This window comes from Salvelinus alpinus, chromosome 1 (genome assembly GCF_045679555.1).
Source record: "Salvelinus alpinus chromosome 1, SLU_Salpinus.1, whole genome shotgun sequence".
Classification (NCBI taxonomy): domain Eukaryota; kingdom Metazoa; phylum Chordata; class Actinopteri; order Salmoniformes; family Salmonidae; genus Salvelinus; species Salvelinus alpinus.
In genome coordinates, this window is record NC_092086.1 from 100,765,301 (window position 1) to 100,792,283 (window position 26,983).

A 26,983-nucleotide genomic window follows, 5' to 3' on the forward strand; every position below is an offset into this window, starting at 1 on the left:
AGAGGAATACCTATGTGAGAATGCTGTTCAGCTAAGCGTTCAACTCCATTGTCTCCTCTCAGCTCATCACCAAGTTTAGGACCCTAGGACTGAACACCTCCCTATGCAACCACACTGCACACTGCCCTAACCCATCTGGACAAGAGGAATACCTATGTGAGAATGCTGTTCATCGACTACAGCTCAGCATTTAACACCATAGTACCCTCCAAACTCGTCATCAAGCTCGAGACCCTGGGTCTCAACCCCGCCCTGTGCAACTGGGTACTGGACTTCCTGACGTGCCGCCCCCAGGTGGTGAGGGTAGGTAACAACATCTCCACCCCGCTGATCCTCAACACTGGGGCCCCACAAGGGTGCGTTCTGAGCCCTCTCCTGTACTCCCTGTTCACCCACGACTGCGTGGCCATGCACGCCTCCAACTCAATCATCAAGTTTGCAGACGACACTACAGTGGTAGGCTTGATTACCAACAACGACGAGACGGCCTACAGGGAGGAGGTGAGGGCCCTCGGAGTGTGGTGTCAGGAAAATAACCTCACACTCAACGTCAACAAAACAAAGGAGATGATTGTGGACTTCAGGAAACAGCAGAGGGAGCAGCCCCCTATCCACATCGACGGAACAGTAGTGGAGAGGGTAGTAAGTTTTAAGTTCCTAGGTGTACACATCACGGACAAACTGAATTGGTCCACCCACCCAGACAGCGTGGTGAAGAAGGCGCAGCAGCACCTCTTCAACCTCAGGAGGCTGAAGAAATTCGGCTTGTCACCAAAAGCACTCACAAACTTTTACAGATGCACAATCGAGAGCATCCTGTCGGGCTGTATCACCGCCTGGTACGGCAACTGCTCCGCCCACAACCGTAAGGCTCTCCAGAGGGTAGTGAGGTCTGCACAACGCATCACAGGGGCAAACTACCTGCCCTCCAGGACACCTACACCACCCGATGCCACAGGAAGGCCATAAAGATCATCAAGAACAACAACCACCCGAGCCACTGCCTGTTCACCCCGCTATCATCCAGAAGGCAAGGTCAGTACAGGTGCATCAAAGCAGGGACCAAGAGACTGAAAAACAGCTTCTATCTCAAGGCCATCAGACTGTTACACAGCCACCACTAACATTGAGTGGCTGCTGCCAACATACTGACTCAACTCCAGTCACTTTAATAATGTAAAAATTGATGAAAAATGTATCACTAGCCACTTTAAACAATGCGACATCCTATAATGTTTACAAACTCTACATTACTCATCTCATATGTATATACTGTACACGATTACATCTACTGCATCTTGCCTATGCCGTTTTGTACCATCACCGATTCATATATTTTTATGTACATATTCTTCATTCTTTTGTGTGTATAAGGTAGTTGTTGTGAAATTGTTAGGTTAGATTACTCGTTGGTTATTACTGCATTGTCGGAACTAGAAGCACAAGCATTTCGCTACACTCGCATTAACATCTGCTAACCATGTGTATGTGACAAATAAAATTTGATTTACAGCTGGATCCTGGACTTCCTGATGGGCCGACCCCAGGTGGTGAGGGAAGCCACGCTGTTCCTCAACACAGGGGGCCCCACAGGGGTGAGTGCTTAGTCAAATCAAATGTATTTGTCACATGTGCCGAATACAACAGTGAAATGCTTACTTACAAGCCCTTAACCAACAATGCGGTTTTAAGAAGAGAGTTAAGAAAATATTTACTAAATAAACTAAAGTAAAACATTTAATGACATTTTAAAAAGTAACACTATAAAATAACAATAATGAGGCTATATACAGGGGGTACCAGTGTCGAGTCAATGTGCGGGGGTACAGTTTAGTCGAGGTAATTTGTACATGTAGGTAGGGGGTAATAATAAACAGTGAATAGCAGCAGTGTAAAAACAGTGGTGGGGGGGGGGGGGGGGGGATCAATGCAAATAGTCCGGGTGGGCATTTGATTAATTGTTCAGCAGTCTTATGGTTTGGGGGTAGAAGCTGTTAAGGATCCTTTTGGACCTAGATTTGGCGCTCCGGTACTGCTTGCCATGCGATAGCAGAGAGAATAGTCTATGACTATGGTTGACTGGAGTCTTTGACAATCCTTTGGGCCTTCCTCTGACACCGCCTAGTATATAGGTCCTGGATGGCAGGAAGCTTGGCCCCAGTGATGTACTGGGCCGTACGCACTACCCTCTGCAGCAACTTACGGTTGGAGGCCGAGCAGTTGCCATACCAGGCGGTGATGCAACCGGTCAGGATGCCCTCGATGGTGCAGCTATAGAACTTTTAGAGGATCTGGGGACCCATGCCAAATCTTTTCAGTCTCCTGAGGGGGAAAAGGAGTTGTCGTGCTCTCTTCACAACTTTCTTGGTGTGTTCGGAACATGATAGTTTGTTGGTGATGTGGACACAAAGGAACTTGAAACTCTCGACCCGCTCCACTACAGCACCGTCGTCCATGTGAATGGGGGCGTGTTCGGCCCTCCTTTTCCTGTCGTCCACATGGTGGCATAGTGGTGGCTGCATCATATTATGGGTGTGTTATCATTAAGTAGTGGGGAGTTTTTCAAAAAATAAATAAAAATAGAATGGAGCTAAGAACAGCTTTCCACACGACACTGGGAGATGAAGTCACTTTTCAGCAGGAAAATAACCTAAAACACGAGGCCAAATCTACATAGAAGTCGCTTACCAAGAAGACTGTGAATGTTCCAGAGTGGCCGAGTTACAGTTTTGACTTAAATCTACTTTAATATCTATGCCAAGACCTGAAAATGGCTGTCTAGCAATGATTAACAACCAATTTGACAGAGCTTGAAGAATTTTGAAAAGAATAATGGGCAAATGTTGCACAATCCAGGTGTGGAAAGCTATTAGAGACATACCCAGAAAAACTCACAGATGTAATTGCTGCCAAAGGTTTACTTATGTAAATGAGATATTTCTGTATTTCATTTATTTATTTTTTTCTTACCCCCTTTTCTCCCCAATTTTTGTGGTATCCAATCGCTAGTAATTACTATCTTGTCTCATCGCTACAACTCCCGTACGGGCTCGGGAGAGACGAAGGTCGAAAGCCTCCGAAGCACAACCCAACCAAGCCGCACTGCTTCTTAACACAACGCGCCTCCAACCCGGAAGCCAGCCGCACCAATGTGTCGGAGGAAACACCGTGCACCCGTGGCCCCCTTGGTTAGCGCGCACTGCGCCCGGCCCGCCACAGGAGTCGCTGGAGCGCGATGAGACAAGGATATCCCTACCGGCCAAACCCTCCCTAACCCGGACGACGCTAGGCCAATTGTGCGTCGCCCCACGGACCTCCCGGTCGCGGCCGGCTGCGACAGAGCCTGGGCGCGAACCCAGAGGCTCTGGTGGCTAGGCTAGCGCTGCGATGCAGTGCCCTAGACCACTGCGCCACCCAGGAGGCCTGTATTTCATTTTCAATAAATTTGCACCAATTCTTTTTATTTCACTTTGTCATTATGGGGTATTGTGTGTAGATGAGTGAGACAAAGCGCGTTCTTGTTCTACCGTATGTTATTTTTAGTGCTACATCGATATTGATTACGGCATTGTTCGGTTTAGAGATAGCAAGAAAGGCATTTCACTCTCCTTGGGCAGGTGACATTAAAACCTGAAACTAGATAAACATTCTGAAAAGAACAAGAAAATGGTTTCATAACATTATTAGCATTTCTGAAATTCTCCTTGAGAACTACTGATTTGTGTGGTCTCTCGTGGCACATGTTCTCTGTCGGTGCAGTTACCTGAAGTTCCTGAGGCTGCGTTTGCTGGTGGGTAGTCTGGCCAGAGAGGTGAAGATCTCTTCCAGGATGAGTTGCCTGTGTTTTTCATAGCGAGAGAACACCTGAGGGGGGGCCCGAAGGAAAGGCTCATCATTAGAGTGACGCTGACATTGCAATACATACAGTCGTGGCCAAAAGTTTTGAGAATGACACAAATATAAATTTCCACAAAGTTTGCTGCTTCAGTGTCTTTAGATATTTTTGTCAGATGTTACTATGGAATACTGAAGTATAATTACAAGCATTTCATAAGTGTCAAAGGCTTTTATTGACAATTACATGAAGTTGATGCAAAGAGTCAATATTTGCAGTGTTGACCCTTCTTTTTCAAGACCTCTGCAATCTGCCCTGGTATGCTGTCAATTAACTTCTGGGCCACATCCTGACTGATGGCAGCCCATTCTTGCATAATCAATGCTTGGAGTTTGTCAGAATTTGTGGGGTATTGTTTGTCCACCCGCCTCTTGAGGATTGACCACACGTTCTCAATGGGATTAAGGTCTGGGGAGTTTCCTGGCCATGGACCCAAAATATTGATGTTTTGTTCCCCGAGCCACTTAGTTATCACGTTTGCCTTATGGCAAGGTGCTTCATCATGCTGGAAAGGGCATTGTCCGTCACCAAACTGTTCCTGGATGGTTGGGAGAACTTGCTCTCAGAGGATGTGTTTGTACCATTCTTTATTCATGGCTGTGTTCTTAGGCAAAATTGTGAGTGAGCCCACTCCCTTGGCTGAGAAGCAACCCCACACATGAATGGTCTCAGGATGCTTTACTGTTGGCATGAAACAGGACTGATGGTAGCGCTCACCTTGTCTTCTCCGGACAAGCTTTTTTCCGGATGCCCCAAACAATCGGAAAGGGAATTCATCAGAGAAAATTACTTTACCCCAGTCCTCAGCAGTCCAATCCCTGTACCTTTTGCAGAATATTAGTCTGTCCCTGATGTTTTTCCTGGAGAGAAGTGGCTTCTTTGCTGCCCTTCTTGACACCAGGCCATCCTCCAAAAGTCTTCGCCTCACTGTGCGTGCAGATGCACTCACACCAGCCTGCTACCATTCCTGAGCAAGCTCTGTACTGGTGGTGCCCCGATCCCGCAGCTGAATCAACTTAAAGAGACGGTCCTGGTGCTTGCTGGACTTTCTTGGGCGCTCTGAAGCCTTCTTCACAACAATTGCACCGCTCTCCTTGAAGTTCTTGACGATCCGATAAATGGTTGATTTAGGTGCAATCTTACTGGCAGCAATATCCTTGCCTGTGAAGCCCTTTTTGTGCAAAGCAATGATGACGGCACGTGTTTCCTTGCAGGTAACCATGATTGACAGAGGAAGAACAATGATTCCAAGCACCACCCTCCTTTTGAAGCTTCCAGTCTGTTATTCGAACTCAATCAGCATGACAGAGTAATCTCCAGCCTTGTCCTCGTCAACACTCACACCTGTGTTAACGAGAGAATCCCTGACATGATGTCAGCTGGTCCTTTTGTGGCAGGGCTGAAATGCAGTGGAAATGTTTTTGGGGCATTCAGTTCATTTGCATGGCAAAGAGGGACTTTGCAATTAATTGCAATTCATCTGATCACTCTTCATAACATTCTGGAGTATATGCAAAAAGGCAGAACTCCGTGGAAACCCTGGTTTGGATTCTTACCGCAGTCACTAGTTTGATGGCACACAGCTGTAGCTCACTGACACTCTCCACAAAGAATGGAGTGATGCCCATGGAGGAGACCTGAGGGAAGGAGAGAGAGATGAGTTATAAGGTAAGCAAGCAGGTCAGAAATCATGACCCCCAGGGATAGCACTAGGAGCGGAGTCTCACCTGCAGGATGGTGGTGTCAGTCAACAGCTGTATCTCCAGGAGCTCAGAGATGTTGCTGACGATGTCACACACCTTGTTGTAGAGCATGATGATCACCCTCTGCTTGTGTGTGGAGCTTTTAGCTCTCTTAGCCCTGGAGCTCAGCAAGCCACCTGGGTGAGAGAGGGGAGGAGAAGAGAGACAATGAATAAAAGTTCATTAAAAAAAGCAAAGCAGAGACCCTTTCCTCAGTTAGTCATGGCATGGATATGCATAACAGTGGCCCAGGTAGTTCCGAGTGGACCACACTGTCTTGTATGTACTTCACATGAACCGTCTTTCAAATGTTCTGGGTGCTCTGGTCTTGAACAAACCACCGTCAAACTCAAAGTTTAACAGAGTGTATGAAGACTGTGACTGGACATTTATGTAGCCAGTTCTCACCACATTATGTTATATGGGTTTGTTCCAATTGCTTTTGATAGTAAGGTGGGGTTAGGGTGCTGACCTCCGTGAGGGTCCACTCTGTAGACAGGGTCATACTGAGGGTAGAGGGTGTTTTGCAGGTGAAACTTGGTGTACTGCAGCACCCTCTCAATCACGTCCTCGATGTACACCGCCTTGGGCATGCGGGCCGACGTCATGATGTTGAGGGCAGTCAGACAGGCGTCAGCTGACTTTGTCACGCGCTCCATGATGAGGTCACGCCACAGTCGCTCCTCGTCTTCTGCGTCTGCGTCCTGTTGGAGAGAGAGAGAAGACGTTCAGACAAGTAGAACTTCTCTATGGAACATGTTTCTTAGGCCAGAAGACTAAATCTGGGTCTGGGAAACCATATGTGGGGACAACTTACATGGTTCATCAGTGTGGAGAGTTTGGACCCGTCCTGAATGTTTTTCTCCAGGATGTTCAGGACCTTCACCAACTTACCAGATGAAAGCTACGGATGAGACAGATGAGAAAAATATAACAGAATGCCAAAAAGATTGACATAAACCTGCATCCAGTGTTCCCCTTTCTTACCCTGAAGGTGATGCCCATGGCCTTGATCTTAGCAGATTCGCTGGCCAGTTCACTCAGCTGGTGTTTCCCCAGCAGAAGCTCCTGTGGGATCTCATCGTCATCTGTTGACGAGAGTTGTGGAGTTACAGTTGGCAGTTCTGTCACCGTCATTTATAACTGAGCATTACTATGGCTGATATCAAATTACATTTGAAAAGAAATCCAACAATCACAATGTTATCTTTCCCATTCTTGGTAGAAATGTCATTCAAACCTCTGAAGAAAATTGAAAATAAATAAATATGTAAAGTAGATCATGAATAATGCATACCCATAGCATTGAAGTCAATGTCCTCCAAGCTCTCCAGAATGTTGTCCACACTGGCTGAGAACCTCTTGAACGTGGAGGAGTCCATCAGTTCTGTTGAGTAAACAACACAGAGAAAGTGAATAACCTGCGCTTATGAGACCAAAGACATACAACAAAGACATTACTGAATTTAGAGTGAAATTACCTTCTGCTGTCAGCTTGGGCTCGTATGCCTTTCTTTTCTTCTGTTTCTCCTTCTTCTTCATCTTTCTGGCAACTGGACAGGATTGATACATGTTAGGACAATGACATTGGACAGCAACACTTATCTAGTGAAATATTACTACTACTCATCCTCAGCATTTTACCCTGTATCTAATGCACAGGTATATCATGCTGGTGTATGCTCTATTTAGTGCCTTCAGAAAGTATTGAGTTATTCCAAATGTTGCTGTGTTACAGCCTGAACTCAAAACTGATTAAATATATATTTTTTCTAACCAAATACCTTTTTGCAAATGTAGAGAAAAAATGAAATACAGAAATAACTAATTTACATAGGTATTAACACACCTGAGTCAATAATTGTTTTATTTATCCGTTATTTTACCAGGTAAGTTGACTGAGAACACGTTCTCATTTACAGCAACGACCTGGGGAATAGTTACAGGGGAGAGGAGGGGGATGAAAGAGCCAATTGTAAACTGGGGATTATTAGGTGACCGTGACGGTTTGAGGGCCAGATTGGGAATTTAGTCAGGACACCGGGGTTAACAACCCTACTCTTACGATAAGTGCCATGGGATCTTTAATGACCTCAGAGAGTCAGGACACCCGTTTAACGTCCCATCCGAAAGACGGCACCCTACACAGGGCAGTGTCCCCAGTCACTGCCCTGGGGCATTGGGATATTTTTTAGACCAGAGGAAAGAGTGCCTACTACTGGCCCTCCAACACCACTTCCAGCAGCATCTGGTCTCCCATCCAGGGACTGACCAGGACCAACCCTGCTTAGCTTCAGAAACAAGCCAGCAGTGGTATGCTGCTGGCAATGCATGTTAGAAGCACCTTTGGCAGTGATTACAGCTGTGAGTCTTTCTGGGTAAGTGTCTAAGAGCATTGCACACCTGGATTGTACAAGATTTGCACATTATTCTCTCCAAAATTCTTCCAGCTCTGTCAAGTTGGTTGTTGATAATTGCTAGACAGCCATTTTCAAGTCTTGTCATAGATTTTCAAACCGATTTAAGTCAAAACTGTAACTAGGCCACTCAGGAACATTCAATGTTCTCGTGCTAAGCAACCATTGTATATTTGGCCTTGTGTTTTAGGTTATTGTCCTGCTGAAAGGAACATTTGTCTCCCAGTGTCTGTTGGAAAGCTGACTTAACCAGGTTTCCCTCTAGATTTTGCCTGTGCTCTATGTCGTTTCTTTTTATCACAAAAATAAAAACTCCCTAGTCCTTGGTGATGACAAGCATATCCATAACATAATGCAGCCACCACCATGCTTGAAAATATGAAGAGTGATACTTTGTGATGTTGTGTTGGATTTGCCACAAACATAACGCTTTGTTTTCAGGACATAAATGTAATTTATTTTCCACATTTTGCAGCTTTACTTTAGTGCCTTTTTTCAAACAGGATGCATGTTTTGGAATATTTTTATTCTGTATTACCTTACAGATAATTGTATATATGTGTGGGGTACAGAGATGAGGTAGGCATTCAAATCATGTTAAACACCATTATATCCTATGCAACTTATTGTGATGTGTTAAGCAACATTTTTACTCCTGAACTTATTTAGGCATTCCATCAATAACAAAGGGGTTGAATACATAATTGACTCAAGACATTTCAGCTTTCCATTTTTTATGAATTTGTAAAATATTCTTAAAAACAGAATTCTACTTTGACATGGGGTATTATGTGTAGGCCAGTGACACACAATCTCAACTCAATCCATTTTAAATTCAGGCTGTAACACAATTAAATTATAATACTTTAAGGCACTGTATGTATGTATTGCTACATTACAGCCTTATTCTAAAATGGATTAAATTAAATGTTTTCCTCACCAATCTACACACAATACCCCATAACGACAAAGCTATTATTTTGATATTTTTGGGGAAAATGTATATATAATCAAAAACAGAAATACATTATTTACATAAGTATTCAGACACTTTGCTATGAAACTCGAAATTGAACGCAGGTGCATCATGTTTTCATTGTTTTTAAAACTTGGGAGTCCACCTGCGATAAATTCAATTAATTGGACATGATTTGAAAAAGGCACACACCTGCCTATATAAGATCCCACAGTTGACAGTGCATGTCAGAGCAAGAACCAATGAATTGTCTGTAGAGCTCCAAGACACGATTGTGTCAAGGCACAAATCTGTGGAAAGGGACCAAAACATTTCTGCAGCATTGAAGGTCCCCAAGAACACAGTGGCCTCCATCATTCTTAAATGGAAAAAGTTTGGAACCATCAAGACTCTTGTTAGAGCTGGCCGCCGGGCCAAACTGAGCAATCGGGGGAGAAGGGCATTGGTCAGGGAGGGGACCAAGAACCCGATGATCACTCTGACAGAGCTCAAGAGTTCCCTCTGTGGAGATGGGAGACCTTCCAGAAGAACAACCATCTCTGCAGCACTCCACCAATCAGGCCTTTATGGTAGTGGCAATATGGAAGCCACTCCTCAGTAAAAGGCACAGCCCGCTTGGAGTTTGCCAAAAGGCACCTAAAGGACTCTCAGACCATGAGAAACAAGATTCTCTGGTCTGATGAAACTAACATTGAACTCTTTGGCCTGAATGCCAAGTGTCACGTCTGGAGAAAACCTGGCACCATTCCTATGGTGAAACATGGTGGTGGCAGCATTCCGGCTGTGGGGATATTTTTCAGCGGCAGGGTCGGGGAGACTAGTCAGGATCGAGGGAAAGACGAACGGAGCAAAGTACAGAAAGATCCTTGATGAACCTGCTCCAGAGCGCTCAGGACATCAGACTGGGGCGAAGGTTCACCTTCTAACGGGACATTGACCCTAAGCACACAGCCAACCTGACAGAGCTTGAGAGGATCTGCAGAGAAGAATCGGAAAAACTCCCCAAATACAGGTGTGCCAAACTCGAAGCTGTAATCTCTGCCAAAGGTGTTTCAACAAAGTACTGAGTAAAGGGTCTGATTACTTACAGAAATGTGAAATCAGTTTTTTTATATTATATAAATTTGCAAGAATGTCTAAACCTGTTTTTGCTTTGTCATTATGGGGTATTGTGTCTAGATTGAAGCGGGGGAAAAATCGATTTAATCAATTTCAGAAGAAGGCTGTAACGTAACAAAATGTGGAAAAAGTCAAGGGGTCTGAATACTTTCCGAATGCACTGTATATTTATATATATGAGTGAGTGAGTGAGTGAGTGAGTGAGTGAGTGAGTGAGTGAGTGAGTGAGTGAGTGAGTGAGTGAGTGAGTGAGAGAGAGAGAGAGATAACCATCGATGCTCATGATGGATGTTCAGTCAAAGACAGTGCCAGACTTACGGTCACTCATGCTGGGCGGTGGGGACTCATCGTATGAATCCTCTGGGCTGCGTTCACGGTGGCGGCTGCTGGACCCCCTGCGCCCTGAGCCTCTCCTCTCTCGCTCATCAGGCTCCCATGTCTTTTCCCGCTCCTTCTTGTGACGCTTCCGCGTAGCTGCAGGAAGAGAGAGAGAAGGAGCAACAAGTTAAAGGATGAAGCTTTGATCATAAACACCAGGGTTTTTTTTATCAACCATTAGCCCACCCCCAACTACTGGGATTGGAATGAACATCGTTTTGGATATGACTGTACAAAAAAAAAAGCAATATGTTTGGTACTTACACTCCGTCACAGAGTCGTCGTCGTCATCGTCATCATCTGAGTTGACCTCGGCGTACTTGGGCTTCTCCTTGATGGTGCTGCGCTTGCGTTTGTTCATCTTCACCCTCTCACACAGTGGCATGGTGGACTCTATCTCAGCAATCAGATGAGGCAGTTCTTTCAACACTGATTCATCAAGACCTCACAGAGCGAGGTCACCCAGTCATCTATTAGCCCTTGTACGAAAGGGCTAATTACACTAACAATGACACATTTGTGCCACAACTAAAACCAATAGTGCCTTGTATTCAGGATCATTAGCAAGGCCTCATAACCATATCAAATAAACCCCACCATATATCGGAATCCTTTCAAGGAGAGTAAAATACAGAACGTTATTCTGTGCTGCTAGTGGATCAATGTGCAAAGTAATTAGAACTCTCAAAGTTCTCAAAGCAATAAGTCAAAAACACATGTCAACACAGGTTACCATAGTTAAACCGTAAGTTCACCTAAACAACAAGCTGACCCAGTCTGTCATGCAGACAGCAGGATGTCTCCTCTTACCTTTCTCAGAAATCCAATGAGAGGGTCTGCTCTTGGAGGACTTGGAGCTGCGTGCGCTTCTATCTTTCCTCTCCCTGATGATTTTCTGCACCTCGTCGATACTGAGTTTCTGCAGCACCACAACCGGTTTGGCTGCTGTCTTCATCTTCTCTACCAGCCCCAGTCGCTCCAGCTTGACCCGGGGCTCCTTCCAGCCCTCCACTACTGAACCCAGACCAGGCTTCCTTATCTCAGCTGCCAACACATGCCCATCCTTATCCCGCTTCACTTTGGGAATCACAAAGTTCTTAAAGCCTCCAGACTTTACGCCCCCCAGCAGGTAAGCAGGGAACTCCTGCTTGTTTTCAGCAGGTTGCTGCTTAGAGTCCTGTCGGTTCCTGCTGCCGTCCCCACTCCTCCTCTCCTCCCCGCTCCTCCTCTCCTCTTTATTGGGGGATTTGAGGTTGGGGCCTGGCCGGTCAGTCCTCTGGCGCCCACTGTGGTCCACCCCCCCTCGGCCTTCCTGCTTAACCCGCGGGCTCTCTGGCCTGGAGCGCTGCTCTGGAGATCGTCGGTCCCGTGGATCCCCTGCCTCTGTCCTGTGTTTCCTCTCCCTGTCCTTATCCCCCCGCTCCCTGTCTCTGTCCCGTCCATGTTTGGAGTCATGTTCCCCCCTGCTGGACTTGCTGGGGGTCTCTGGCCTGCGGATGCGGGATGGGTCACTGTCCCTGTGACCAGAGTCTGAGCGACCCTCGTGCCGTTGTCGTGGCTTGTCAGGCATCCTGGCATCAGGGCGGGCCTTGCTGTTGTCAGGTTTGCCATCGTGTCGATGTTTGGAAGAGTCTCGTCTGTTTTCGTGCTTGTGTTTGGGGGTCTCCGGTCGAACGTCGGGGCCCAGCTTCTTGGGGGTGTCGGCACGCTGCTTGATGACCTCTGGCCGTACGTCTGCAGTCTGTAGTGTGTCTCCTTCTGTCTTGGAGTTTAACCGCAGGACTCCAGTGGAGTCGGGGCCGTCCCCAGGACACAGGCGTTCCTCAGGCCAGCTCCTCAGGGCAGGGGTGTGGGTGCCTATGTTTACCTCTGGCTGCCCGTCAGCTCTACCTGCTTGCTGCAGGTCGATGCTGACCATTAGGGCAGGCCGGCTCGCACCATTACTGGCAGCACTAGCCTCCTGGGGTGCCAGCTTGCTGCCAGCATTTCCCCCTCCCACGCCAGGTTGAGTTGCCCCCGCTGTACCTCCAGCTCCAGGCTCTTGAGGATACGAGTCCTGCTTCCGCTTCTTCAGTGGCTTGTCTGCAGTGAGGAAACCATTGCTCAGAAAAGATCCTGACATATTACTTATTTTTATCAGCAAGTTATTTCTCCTATTTCTCAGCACACAAAAAAATATTTTTTAGGATAGATTTTTAAGTGCAACATTGAATGTAAACTCACCTTTATCCTGAACCTCTTTGGAGCAGCGCTCCCTTTCTATGAGCGTCTCCCGTTCTATCCTCTCGATCTCAGCAAGCGCGTCCATCTCAGCATCGTCGTAAACAGCTCCACTGATCACCCCTCCAGCCTGCTTAGTGTTCTGGAGCACAGGGACCTGTTGGTAGCCTGACTGCTCCCCCTGGCCTGGCCCTAACCTGTGGGCAGGGTCCTGCTGCGTCCGGGAGAACTGCAGGCTGTTGTAGGCCAGGTCAGTGTCCTGGTCCTCTGCCCCAGGTAGGAGCTCTCCGGACTGGTCCATTTCAGTGGACTTCACCCGGGACAGTTTGAGGGTCAGCTTGGTAGAGTCTTTAGAGGGAGAGCTGACGATATCGTACATAGCAGCTTTATCCAACTGCTCCTTCTCCTCTTTAGTTAGCTTCTTCTGCTTCTTCTTGCAGTCAGGAGAGTCCAGGAGGAGGTCGGGAGCGCTGTCACGGGGGGAAGCGTAAGGGTGTGGGGAGTGAAGGATGAGGCTAGGTCGTAACCCTGCTGAAACCAAAAAAATAAATACAAATAAATTGTGTGTGATTTTTTACAAATATGAACACTGATCGATTCAGGCATGAACACTTGACAAAGAATAAGTAGATTGACTCATGATTTCCAGACCACAGTATGATTATGCATATTAGCGGTCTCGGTTGGTATACCTTTTGGGGTCCCTTCGCTGCTAGCAGGGGAACAAACAGACTGGGGCGAACGGAGTGGGAAGGAGGCATTTCTCATGGAAGGATCACTCTCCTGGGAAAAATATGAATCAGATATTCATTACCAGTCAAAAGTTTGGACACACCTACTCATTCAAGAGTTTTTCTTTATTTTGAATATGTTCAACATCGTAGAATAATGGTGAAGACATCAAAACTATTAAATAACACATGTGGAATGAAGTAGTAACCAAAAAAAGTGTTAAACAAATCAAAATATATTTTATTTCAAATTCTTTAAAGTAGCCACCCTTTGCCTTGACAGCTTTGCACACTCCTGGCCTTCTCTCAACCAGCTTCATGAGGTAGTCACCTGGAATGCATTTCAATTAACAGGTGTGCCTTGTTAATTTGTGGAATTTCTTTCCTTCTTAATTGCGTTTGAGCCAATCAGGTGTGGTGTGACAAGGTAGGGGTGGTATACAGAAGATAGCCCTATTTGGTTTAATACCAAGAACAAGAACAGCTCAAATAAGCAAAGAGAAACGACAGTCCATCATTACTTTAAGACATGAAGGTCAGTCAATCCGAAACATTTCAAGAACATTGAAATTTTCTTCAAGTGCAGTCGCAAAAACCATCCGGCGCTATGATGAAACTGTCTCTCATGAGGACCGCCACAGGAATGGAAGACCCAGAGTTATCTCTGCTGCAGAGGACAAGTTCATTAGAGTTAACTGCACATCAGACTGCAGCCCAAATAAATGCTTCACAGAGTTCAAGTAACAGACACATCTCAACATCAACTGTACAGAGGAGACTGCGTGAATCAGGCCTTCATGGTCGAATTGCTGAAGAAGAAAAAAACACTACTAAAGGACACTAATAACAAGAGACTTGCTTGGGCCAAGAAACACGAGCAATGGACATGAGACCGGTGGAAATCTGTACTTTGGTCAGATGAGACAAAAGTCGAAACTTTTGGTTCTAAACGCCGTGTCTTCGTAAGACGCAGAGTAGGTGAACGGATGATCTCCACGTGTGGTTCCCACTGTGAAGCATGGCTGTTTAAAGGCTATTTGACCAAGAAGGAGTGTGATGGAGTGCTGCATCAGATGACCTGGCCTCCACAATCACCCGGCCTCAACCCAATTGAGATGGTTTGGGTTGGACCACAGAGTGAAGAAAAAGCAGCCAACAAGTGCTCAGCATATGTAGGAACTCCTTCAAGACTGCTGGAAAAGCATTCCTCATTTAGCTGGTTGAGAGAATGCCAAGAGTTTGCAAAGCTGTCATCAAGGCAAAGGGTGGCTACTTTGAAGAATCTCAAATATAAAATATATTTTGATTTGTTTAACACTTTTTTGGCTACTACATGATTCCATATGTGTTATTTCATAGTTTTGATGTCTTCACTATTATTCTACAATGTCGAAAATAGTAAAAATAAAGAAAAACCGTTGAATAAGTAGGTGAGTCCAAACTTTTGACTGGTACGGTATATAACTAAAACAGCAAGGGTGGATACAACTCCACACAACAAATACATTCATGCAGTGTACCAGCAATGAGGATCCATGAGAGGAAATTATATTTAATGTCAAAATGGTATCTTTGCTCGGTATTTTCATCTTGGTATGAATCATTTCTCATGTTTACCTCATTCCCTAGTCTGTGGACTATGTTCATGTAGTCTTCGTTGGAGCCATGTCTGGCATTGTGATTGGCTGAGTTGCTTGAAATTTGCCCGGAGACCTTGTTGTCGTGGATGTTCCGCATGCCGCCAGGAACCATGGGGCTGGCAACTGAACAGACAACAAAATAAATCCCAGATACAATCAATCAATCTTCATTCAATTACCTTGCAGCTACGCAAAACCCATACTAAACACTGGTTCACCTGTTAATCATCTTATTCAACAGGTAGAATGAATGCAGATAAACAAGAAATATAACAACACCAAAGAAAGGAGACCTGAAAAATTATGCCTATCTACAGGAATCTTGCAGCGAGCAAGTGTACATCGCTAACCAACACTCCATCCTCTATTGTTATAAATACAGTTTGTAATTGGATAGACAGAGCATGGATATTTTGTGATGCAAATAATGCGTCACAGAGACACAAGCCGATGGGTCACAGCTTGATGGGGCCGGACTGTGGATGTTTGATATGATGTCCCCAGGGTTTTCCCATACCTAAGGTTGGGGTGGAGGGGTTCTGGTGGGGGGAGGCCTGCGGCTGCGTCTGCACCTCTAGGCAGGGCTGCACAGGCCTCTGGGGGCTTCCTGAATAAGAGGGTGCAAGTGAAAGGAGAGGGGAAGAATGAAGCTCAACGCCCACAGAACATCAACACAACACAGCAGGGTAAACTGTGTTGGTTTATAATGCATGGAGCACTTCTGTCCATATGTACAAATTCTACAGGGTCTTCAGCAAAGAATCAACATCATGACATGCATAATAGTTAGTTACAGTATGGTTATTTGAGAATTAGTTGGTAGGTTCCCCATCATGCATTATGCTCATATACAAAAGCAGAAGTGCAGCCCCACCTTGCTGGATCTGTTGGTGCTGAGAGTAGCTAGGTGGGTGAGGGTACTGCTGCATGTAAGTAGCAGGGCTTTGGGGAGCATAGGGGCTGGGCACAGGGCTGTTCTGCTGGGGCGTGAACCTGGCATCCGACCCCATCTGTGGAGGGGCAAAGCGACTGTAGAGAAAGAGGATGAGAAGAACATGTCAATTCCAAGGGAATCTGAGAGAAGTATTGAATGAACTAGCAGAGGACTCACTGTAACATTACAGAAAATTGAACGAGCAATTTATTGTCAAACCTAGAAGGGCTGTGTGAGATAGTGGTTTGCTGGTAGTTTGTCGACGCCGGACTCCCATGCATGGAATTCTGGGACATCTTGTACTGCGGCATCATTGGCTGCTGCATTATATCTATCAGATGAAAATAAGAGATGTGGTTAAAGAGGAGTAGAGAAGACCAGTGCACAGCACCAATACTGCGGGGCAATTCCACGGTAACAGAGGGACACAGACTCAGATTCTTCACACAAAATGTATGTCAAATAAAAAACAATTATTGCAAAATTAAACACTCCGTGGGAGTCTAGCACAAACTGTCAATTGTTACCAAACTTTGCATTTGCACTGTTCAAGTAAATGTTTGTGGAAATTGTTAAAAGTAGTCCTTGTTGGGGCCGGGCGGTAAACCATATTTAATGCACGGACCGGTTTGGATTTTTACTTTACCTTACATAACGGTATTTCAATGTTTGGTTTGCTAAATGTAATAATTGAGTGATGAAACTCGAACAATGATGGCAATCATCCGTTCTTACCGCCAGTAAGAGACTGCTAACAGCGGAGAACTGTTAACTTTCCCAGCAAGAGCTTCTGGAGCGCATATTAGGTACTTTTTTTTGCCATGAATCATGCTTGTGGGGCAGTGCAGGAGCCGAAATAGTGCACATGTACTTTTTTGCCGTGAAACTTGCCTTTGAGGCAATGTGGGTGCTAAAAAGAACCCTAGAAATCTGCACACTGCTACTTGTGGCGAAAGTAAGAACTGCCATTAAATGCATTGAAAATACATGGTCATAAACCAGGTTTCCATCCAACCATTTCATGCGGATGAATTACCGGACACATGAAAAAAGTCATGACTAGGCTGATGGAAACAGGATATGCCGGTACAATTTTATAAATGCCGACAGACAATTACTTTGTTTGACATGGTGGGATCTTTTTATGTCTGTAAAATTAATAATGTGAAAAATAGTGGTGGAAACGCCTTTCTGCAGAAAATATTTATAAAATAACCATAATATCGAAGTAAACTTGGTCCTTCCACTACAACTCGGTAAACCATGCAGTTTATTAGGCTACAGATGAAATAAGTTGTGATGAACTTCACAGGGTGGTGAAAGTGCACATGAGCTTGATGCTCCCTTCCAATAAATATCTTATTCTGGTGACATGATATTTGGCTGCCATTTGACAAATAAAAAAATTATTGCTCTTATCCATAATAATCTCATAATGCAGGTAGCCTACCCGCACTGTATGCGCGAATCGTTGGCTAGAGCGCATGTGCCAAGAACAGAGTGGGCATGTTTGCTATATAGTGCAACAGTTTGTGACAAAACAATCACTAGAGATTAAAATGCAATGGAAACCCATTTAACTTGTATTTTTCCAATCGGCACATATGAATTTAACCTCAACCGTTATTTTTATGTGCACTACGTCATCATGCACAGAAATTGCGCATATTGTTTTATGCAGATTTTAGAATATTCACATGGAAATCTATGGCTAATTGGATGGAAACCTAGTTATAGAGAAGAATAGTTATTCTGATAAAGGAAAAAAAAACATTGAAAAAAGGAATACATAAACAAAACAGGAAATTATAACAATTGAGTGCAGAAAACGCAGTAATTTATAAAAATGCTGAAAATTATTTTCGGTTGAAGTTTGATTGAACAGTATAAACAGAAGAGAATTAATCCCACTTAATAAAAAATATATATGTTCCACCCTATGGTCATGTACTACTCATGAAGCATATTTATAACTTATATTATTCAAAAACACAAAATACATTAACATTTGACGAATATTGTGATATATTTTGGCCATATCGCCCAACCCCAGCCCTTGTGCTTAGAGTAGTATGGTTTGTTTAACTTTGCAATCATTGGTTTTTGTTTGACATATATTTTAAAGCAAAAAATCTGACTATCAGCGTCACTCCGCTAGCATGGAATTGCCCTAAGGAAACCTCCAGAACAAGACAGAGGGGTGTCCTATTTATATCAGTGGGCGATAGAAGACCTCACTCAAAACTATTAGGTAGGGATGTACATATTTCCTTTTCAAGACGATTTGATACGTACAGTTGAAGTCGGAAGTTTACATATACCTTAGCCAAATAGATTTAAACTCAGTTTTTCACAATTCCTGACATTTAATCCTAGTAAAAATTCCCTGTCTTGGGTCAGTTAGGATCACCACTTTATTTTAAGAATGTGAAATGTCAGAATAGTTGTAGAGAGAATGATATATTTCAGATTTTATTTCTTTCATCACATTCTCAGTGGGTCAGAAGTTTACATACACTCAATTAGTATTTGGTAGCATTGCCTTTAAATTGTTAACTTGGGTCAAACGTTTCAGGTAGCCTTCCACAAGCTTCCCACAATAAGTTGGGTGAATTTAGGACCATTCCTCCTGACAGAGCTGGTGTAACTGAGTCAGGTTTGTAGGCTACTTTGCTCCCACACGCTTTTTCAGTTATGCCCAAATATGTTCTATAGGATTAAGGTCAGGGCTTTGTGATGGCCACTCCAATACCTTGACTTTGTTGTCCTTAAGCCATTTTGCCACAACTTTGGAAGTATGCTTGGGGTCATTGTCCATTTGGAAGACACATTTGCGACCAAGCTTTAACTTCCTGACTGACGTCTTGAGATGTTGCTTCAATATATCCACATCATTTTCATCCCTCATGACGCCATCTATTTTGTGAAGTGCACCAGTCCCTCCTGGAGCAAAGCACTCCCACAACATGATGCTGCCACTCCTGTGCTTCACGGTTGGGATGGTGTTCTTCAGCTTGCAAGCCTCCCCCTTTTTCCTCCAAACATAACGATGGTCATTACGGCCAAACAGTTCTATTTTTGTTTCATCAGACCAGAGGACATTTCTCCAAAAAGTATGATCTTTGTCCCCATGTGCAGTTGCAAACTGTAGTCTGGCTTTTTTAATGGTGATTTTGGAGCAGTGGCTTCTTCCTTGCTGAGCGGCCTTTCAGGTTATGTCGATACAGGACTCGTTTTACTGTGGATATAGAGACTTTTGTACCGGTGCCTCCAGCATCTTCACAAGGTCCTTTGCTGTTGTTCTGGGATTGATTTGCACTTTTCGACCCAAAGTACGTTCATCTCTAGAAGACAGAATGCGTCTCCTTCCTGAGCGCTATGATGGCTGCGTGGTCCCATGGTGGTTATACTTGCATACTATTGTTTGTACAGATGAACGTGGTACCTTCAGGCGTTTGGAAATTGCTCCCAAGGATGAACCAGACTTGTGGAGGTCAACAAATCTTGGCTGATTTTTCTCTGAGGTCTTGGCTGGTTTCTTTTGATTTTCCCATGATCTCAAGCAAAGAGGCACTGAGTTTGAAGGTGGGCCTTGAAATACATCCACAGGTACACCTCCAACTGACTCAAATTATGTCAATTAGCCTATCAGAAGCTTCTAAAGCCATAACATCGTTTTGTGGAATTTTCCAAGCTGTTTAAAGGCACAGACAACTTAGTGTATGTAAACTTCTGACCCACTGGAATTGTGATACAGTGAATTATAAGTGAAATAATCTGTCTGTAAACAATTGTTGGAAAAATTGCTTGTGTCATGCAGAAAGTAAATGTCCTAACCGACTTGCCAAAACTATAGTTTGTTAAAAAGAAATTTGTGGAGTGCTTGAAAAACGAGTTTTAATGACTCCAACCTAAGTGTATGTAAACTTCCGACTTCAACTGTATCTAAATACATTACATCCCGACTAACATGTTATTCCAGCAGCGACACTGCATGAGATCCTTTCTGATCCTCACTCAATTATCTGAGTGGTTTGTGCCCAAAGACTTCCAGTCTTTGCATTATATAAATGCTAGTTAGCATTGGCTCACGAAACAACCTCTAACTTCCTTCGTACGGGAGGCAGAGACATAAAAATGGTCTACACGAGTTCATCCGGCTCTGGGGAAGTATCCCTTGAAGAGTTCAGCGGAATGCAGGAGGTTATAGTAACATAACAGTTTACAGTGAGCTTGATTCATTGTTGAGTACAACTGCACAGCATCAGCAGCACAGCGTCAGGCCATAGTTTGTGAGACATTTCACTAGAGAAGATGCAAATGGCCTGGGTCATTCAGAAGGAAGAGATGACAAAGGAGCGGCACCAAGTCTGTCATCATCATAACACAATTACCTTGCCTAATCAAGGTCCTTAACCAAAAATCACACATACATAAAAAATAACCGTTAAGAAAAACAGATCATGAGCGAGACAGTGATAAGCTATTTAAATTATCCCGATGATGACGAATGCAACAGAAGCTCGGGAACAGAGGTTATAAAACTAATATGCATGACTGTGGATGACAAACCATCTCAGACATGAGGTTCCAAGAACCAGTAATGCCTTCAGAGGATTCAGTCTGGCTCTGTATCCCAATCTCAGCACAGTACAGTACAGTACAGAGTGGATCCCTACCGGCACAGTGTTTTCCGTAAGTACATGGAGTAGCCATCCAAATCGAAAAAGTAGCCAGCCAGGGAGTTCCAAGCTGGGTAATTTGGGTGAATTATCCCTTTAACAATTTGGCCTGTCAATCAATCACTGTGGGTGGGATTGTCAGGGGAGGGGCAGGATGTTTGTGAGTCACAGAGTCAATAGGGTTTCAGATCTGTCAATCAATCACTGTGGGAGGGACTTTGAGGGAAGGCTGTAGATAAGTAATCTAGTCAGAAAAACTAGTAGTCTACTCTTTCGATTTACTGTATTGTGGCAAAAACGAAATCTAGTCCACTCTGTTTTATTATCACCTGAAACAATATATTTATCCTGTCTTGAATGAAAAGGTCATTTTTCGCAATCTCCCCCCAAAAATGTGATCTGACGAGAGACAGGGTCTCCTCCATCTTGCGTTACAAACACTACACCTATCCTGGAAGGATACTGACCTCATCCCGTCAGTAAAGGATGCCTGGTTGTTCTTTAAAAGTGCTTTCCTCACCATCTTAAATAAGCATGCCCCATTCAAATAATGTAGAACTAAGAACAGATATAGCCCTTTGTTCGCTCCAGAATTGACTGCCCTTGACCAGCACAAAAACATCCTGTGGCGTACTACATTAGCATCGAATAGCCCCCGCGATATGCAACTTTTCAGGGAAGTCAGGAGCCAATATACACAGTCAGTTAGGAAAGCTAAGGATAGCTTTTTGAAACAGAAATTTGCATCCTGGAGCATCAATTCCAAAAAGTTTTGGGACACCGTAAAATCCATGGAGAATAAGAGCACCTCCTCCCAAATGCCCACTGCACTGAGGCTAGGAAACACTGTCACCTCCGATAAAACCACAATAATTGAGAATTTCAATAAGCATTTTTCTATGGCTGGCCATGCTTTCCACCTGGCTACCCCTACTAGAGGTCGACCGATTATGATTTTTCAACGCCGATACCGATTATTGGAGGACAAAAAAAGACGATGCCAATTAATCAGCCGATTTTTTGATATATATTTGTAATAATGACAATTACAACAATACTGAATGAACACTTTTATTTTAACTTAATATAACTGATAAATAAAATACATTTAGTCTCAAATAATGAAACATGTTCACTTTGGTTTAAAAAATGCAGATGGAGAAGAAAGTAAAAGCGCAATATGTGCCATGTAAAAAAGCTAATGTTTAAATTCCTTGCTCAGAACATGAGAACATATGAAAGCTGATGGATCCTTTTAACATGAGTCTTCAATATTCCCAGTTAAGAAGTTTTAGGTTGTAGTTATTATAGGAATTATAGGACTATTTCTCTCTATACCATTTGTATTTTATGTACCTTTGACTATTGGATGTTCTTATAGGCGCTATAGTATTGCCAGCCTAATCTCGGGAGTTGATAGGCTTGAAGTCATAAACAGCGCTGTGCTTCAAGCACTGCGAAATGCAGGAAAGTGCCGTTTGAATGAATGCTTATGAGCCTGCTGCTGCCTACCACCGCTCAGTCAGACTGCTCTATCAAATATCAAATCATAGACTTAATTATTATATAATAAACACACAGAAATACGAGCTATAGGTCATTAATATGGTCAAATCCGGAAACTATTATTTAGAAAACAAAACGTTTATTCTTTCAGTGAAATACAGAACCGTTACGTATTTTATATAACGGGTGGCAACCCTAAGTCTAAATATTGCTGTTACATTGCACAACCTTCAATGTTATGTCATAATTATGTAAAATTCTGGCAAATTAATTACGATCTTTGTTAGGAAGAAATGGTCATCACACAGTTCGCAACGAGCCAGATGGCCAAAACTGCCGCAAATACCCTGACAAGAATGCGCTTTTGTTAAATCATCACCCGTTTGGCGAAGTAGGCTGTGATTCGATGATAAATTAACAGGCTACGCATTGATTATATGCAATGCAGGACAAGCTAGTTAACTAGTAATACCATCAACCATGTGTAGTTAACTAGTGATTATGTTAAGATTGATTGTTTTTTATAAGTGTAATGCTATCAAGCAACTTACCTTGGCTCCTTGCTGCACTCGGGTAACAGGTGGTCAGCCTGCCACGCAGTCTCCTCGTGGATTGCAATGTAATTGGCCGTTATCGGCATCTAAAAATGCTGATTACCGATTGTTATGAAAACTTGAAATCGGCCCTAATTAATCGGTCGACCTCTAACCCCTACCAACAGCTCTGCAACCCCCGCAGCAACATGCCCAAGCCCCCCCCCCCCGCTTCTCCTTCACCCAAATCCAGATAGCTGATGTTCTGAAAGAGCTGCAAAACCTGGATCCTTACAAATCAGCAGGGCTGGACAATCAGGACCCTCTCTTTCTAAAATTATCCGCCAAAATTGTTGCAACCCCTAATACTAGCCTGTTCAACCTCTCTTTCGTATCGTCTGAGATCCCTAAAGATTAGAACATTTCCGCGGTCATCACCCTCTTCAAAGGGGGAGACACTCTAGACCCAAACTGTTGTAGAACTATATCAAATCTAGTTTCCGAGCTGGTCACGGGTGCACCTCAGCCACGCTCAAGGTCCTAAACAATATTATAACCTCCATTGATAAAAGACAGTACTGTGCAGCCGTTTTCATTGACCAGGCCAAGGCTTTTGACTCTGTCAATCATTACATTCTTATCGGTAGACTCAATAGCCTTGGCTTCTCAAATGACAGCCTCGCCTGGTTCACCAACTACTTCTCAGATAGAGTTCAGTGTGTCAAACCGGAGGGCATGTTGTCCGGACCTCTGGCAGTCTCTATAGGGGTGCCACAGGGTTCAATTCTCGGGCCGGCTCTTTTCTCTGTATACATTAATGATGTCGCTCTTGTTGCTGGTGATTCTCTGATCCACCTCTGTGCAGACGACACCATTATGTATACATCTGGCCCTTCCTTGGACACTGCGTTAACAAATCTCCAAATGAGCTTCAATGCCATACCACACTCCTTCCATGGCCTCCAAGTGCTCTTAAATGCTAGGAAAACTGCCCGTACCCGCCAGCCCGACTAGCATCCCTACTTTGGACGGTTCTGACTTAGAATATGTGGACAACTACAAATACCTAGGTGTCTGGTTAGACTGTAAACTCTCCTTCCAGACTCACATTAAGCATCTCCAATCCAAAACTAAATCTAGAATCGGCTTCCTATTTCCACAACAAAGCCTGCTTCACTCATGCTGCCAAACATAGCCCCGTAAAACTGACCAACCAACCGATCCGTGACTTCGGCGATGTCATTTACAAAATAGCCTCCAACACTCTACTCAGCAAATTGGTTGTAGTCTATCATAGTGCCATCCGTGTTGTCACCAAAGCCCCATATACTACCCACCCCTGCATGCTCTTGTTGGCTGGCCCTCGCTACATATTTGTCACCAAACCCACTGGCTCCAGGTCATCTATAAGTCTTTGCTAGGTAAAGCTCCGCCATATCTCAGCTCACTGGTCACCATAGCAACACCAACCCGTAGCACGCGGTCCAGCAGGTACAGTTGAAGTCGAAAGTTTACATACACTTAGGTTGGAGTCATTCAAACTCGTTCTCCAACCACTCCACAAATTTCTTGTTAACAAACTATAGTTTTGGTAAGTCGATTAGGACATCTACCTTGTGCATGACACAAGCAATTTTTCCAACAATTGTTTACAGACAGATTATTTCACTTATAATTCACTGTATCACAATTCCAGTGGGTCAGAAGATTACATACACTAAGTTGACTGTGCCTTTACACAGCTTGGAAAATTCCAGAAAATGATGTCATGGCTTTAGAAGCTTCTGATAAATGATGTCAATTAGCCTGAGTCAATTGGAGGTGTACCTGTGGATGTATTTCAAGGCCCACCTTCAAACTCAGTGCCTCTTTGCTTGACATCATGGGAAAATCAAAAGAAAATCAGCCAAGATTTGTTGACCTCCACAAGTCTGGTTCATCCTTGGGAGCAATTTCCAAACGCCTGAAGGTACCACATTCATCTGTACAAACAATAGCACGCAAGTATAAACACCATGGGGCCACGAAGCCGTCATACCGCTCAGGAAGGAGACGCGTTTGGTCTCCTAGAGATGAACGTTCTTTGGTGCGAAAAGTGCAAATCAATCCCAGAACAACAGCAAAGGACCTTGTGAAGATGCTGGAGGAAACCGGTACAAAAGTATCTATATCCACAGTAGAACAAGTCCTATATCGACATAACCTGAAAGGCTGCTCAGTAAGGAAGAAGCCACTGCTCCAAAACCGCCATAAAAAAGCCAGACTACAGTTTGCAACTGCACATGGGGACAAAGATCATACTTTTTGGAGAAATGTCCTCTGGTCTGATGAAACAAAAATAGAACTGTTTGGCCATAATGACCATTGTTATGTTTGGAGGAAAAAGAGGGAGGCTTGCAAAGTTGGAGAACACCATCCCAACCGTGAAGCACGGGAGTGGCAGCATCATGTTGTGGGAGTGCTTTGCTGCAAGAGGGACTGGTGCACTTCACAAAATAGATGGCTTCATGAGGAAGGGAAAATTATGTGGATATATTGAAGCAACATCTCAAGACATCAGTCAGGAAGTTAAAGCTTGGTCGCAAATGTGTCTTCCAAATGGACAATGACCCCAAGCATACTTCCAAAGTTGTGGCAAAATGGCTTAAGGACAACAAAGTCAAGGTATTGGAGTGGCCATCACAAAGCCCTGACCTCAATCCCATAGAACATTTGTGGGCAGAACTGAAAAAGCGTGTGCGAGCAAGGAGGCCTACAAACCTGACTCAGTTACACCAGCTCTGTCAGGAGGAATGGGCCAAAATTCACCCAACTTATTGTGGGAAGCTTGTGGATGCTACCTGAAACGTTTGACCCAAGTTAAACAATTTAATGGCAATGCTACCAAATACTAATTGAGTGTTTGTAAACTTCTGACCCACTGGGAATGCGATGAAAGAAATAAAAGCTGAAATAAATCAATCTCTCTACTATCATTCTGACATTTCACATTCTTAAAATAAAGCGGTGATCCTAACTGACCTAAGACAGGGAATTTTAACTAGGATTAAATGTCAGGAATTGTGAAGCTGAGTTTAAATGTATTTGGCTAAGGTGTATGTAAACTTCCGACTTCAACTGTATATTTCACTGGTCATCCCCAAAGCCAACACCCCCTTTGGCCGCCTATCCTTCCAGTTCTCTGCTGCCAATGACTGGAACGAATTGCAAAAATCACTGAAGCTGGAGACTTATATCTCCCTCACTAACTTTAAGCATCAGCCGTCAGAGCAGCCTACCGATCACTGTACCTGTACATAGCCCGTCTGTAAATAGCACACCCAACTAACTCATCCCCATATTGTTATTTATTTTTTTGTTGCTCTTTTGCACCCCAGTATCTCTACTTGCACATCATCATCTGCACATCTATCACTCCAGTGTTAATGCTAAATTGTAATTATTTCGCCACTATGGCCTATTTATTGCCTTACCTCCCTAATCTTACTACATTTGCACACACTGTACATAGATTTTTCTATTGTGTTATTGACTGTACGTTTGCTTATCCCATGTGTAACTCTGTGTTGTTTTTTGTCGCACTGCTTTGCTTTATCTTGGCCATGTCGCAGTTGTAAATGAAAACTTGTTCTTAACTGGCCGACCTGTTTAAATAAAGGTGAAATAAAAATAAATAAATAAATAAACACTTGTGCGTTCTGTAGCTGGGCAAGACTCTGTGAAAATGATGTATTGCGTAATGAAATGCGTCACGATGTGTACAGGGCATTAGACGCACGTGAAATCAATGACAGCACTGGCCCGATTTTAGCTAAACTTGGGTGAATGTTGAGTCTTGCCATAGAGATCTAGCATTTACAAAAGTACAGCGATTGGCCAGATGTGGCGCTATAACAAGACATTGAAAATGCAAAATTTGAAAGGTCACGCCACTCACCCCGTTTGACCTAAAGTCATGAAATTCAGTACATACAGTGCATTCAGAAAGTATTCAGACCCCTTCCCACATTTTTATTCTAAAATGGATTTTAAAATTCTCATAATGCAAATGTATTAAAAATAAAAAACAGAAATACCGTATTTCCATAAGTATTCAGACTCATAGCTATGAGACTCAAACTTGAGTTCAGGTGCATCCTGGTTCCATTGATCATCCTTGAACTTGGAGTCCACCTGTGGTAAATTCAATTGATTGAACGTGATTTGGAAA

General features: G+C 43.9%; 1 protein-coding gene across 4 annotated transcripts in view; it reads right to left on the bottom strand.

The window, feature by feature from the left end:
• Positions 1 to 26,983, bottom strand: part of LOC139536759 (nipped-B-like protein B) — a 68,078-nt gene that overhangs the window by 17,000 nt on the left and 24,095 nt on the right. Inside the window, exons 5-21 of one of the 4 annotated variants that reach the window (XM_071337364.1) lie at positions 16,272 to 16,383; positions 15,993 to 16,147; positions 15,636 to 15,725; positions 15,096 to 15,241; positions 13,440 to 13,530; positions 12,751 to 13,275; positions 11,338 to 12,609; positions 10,792 to 10,920; positions 10,468 to 10,623; positions 7,119 to 7,190; positions 6,935 to 7,024; positions 6,625 to 6,725; positions 6,455 to 6,541; positions 6,110 to 6,341; positions 5,623 to 5,774; positions 5,452 to 5,532; positions 3,764 to 3,864 (exon numbers count right to left, since the gene is read on the bottom strand). In XM_071337364.1, the coding sequence (XP_071193465.1) occupies positions 3,764 to 3,864; positions 5,452 to 5,532; positions 5,623 to 5,774; positions 6,110 to 6,341; positions 6,455 to 6,541; positions 6,625 to 6,725; positions 6,935 to 7,024; positions 7,119 to 7,190; positions 10,468 to 10,623; positions 10,792 to 10,920; positions 11,338 to 12,609; positions 12,751 to 13,275; positions 13,440 to 13,530; positions 15,096 to 15,241; positions 15,636 to 15,725; positions 15,993 to 16,147; positions 16,272 to 16,383 (3,592 nt within the window). Of the gene's footprint in view, positions 1 to 3,763; positions 3,865 to 5,451; positions 5,533 to 5,622; positions 5,775 to 6,109; positions 6,342 to 6,454; positions 6,542 to 6,624; positions 6,726 to 6,934; positions 7,025 to 7,118; positions 7,191 to 10,467; positions 10,624 to 10,791; positions 10,921 to 11,337; positions 12,610 to 12,750; positions 13,279 to 13,439; positions 13,531 to 15,095; positions 15,242 to 15,635; positions 15,726 to 15,992; positions 16,148 to 16,271; positions 16,384 to 26,983 lie in introns of all 4 variants that reach the window. The other 3 variants (XM_071337355.1, XM_071337382.1, XM_071337374.1) reach the window with 3 other exon arrangements.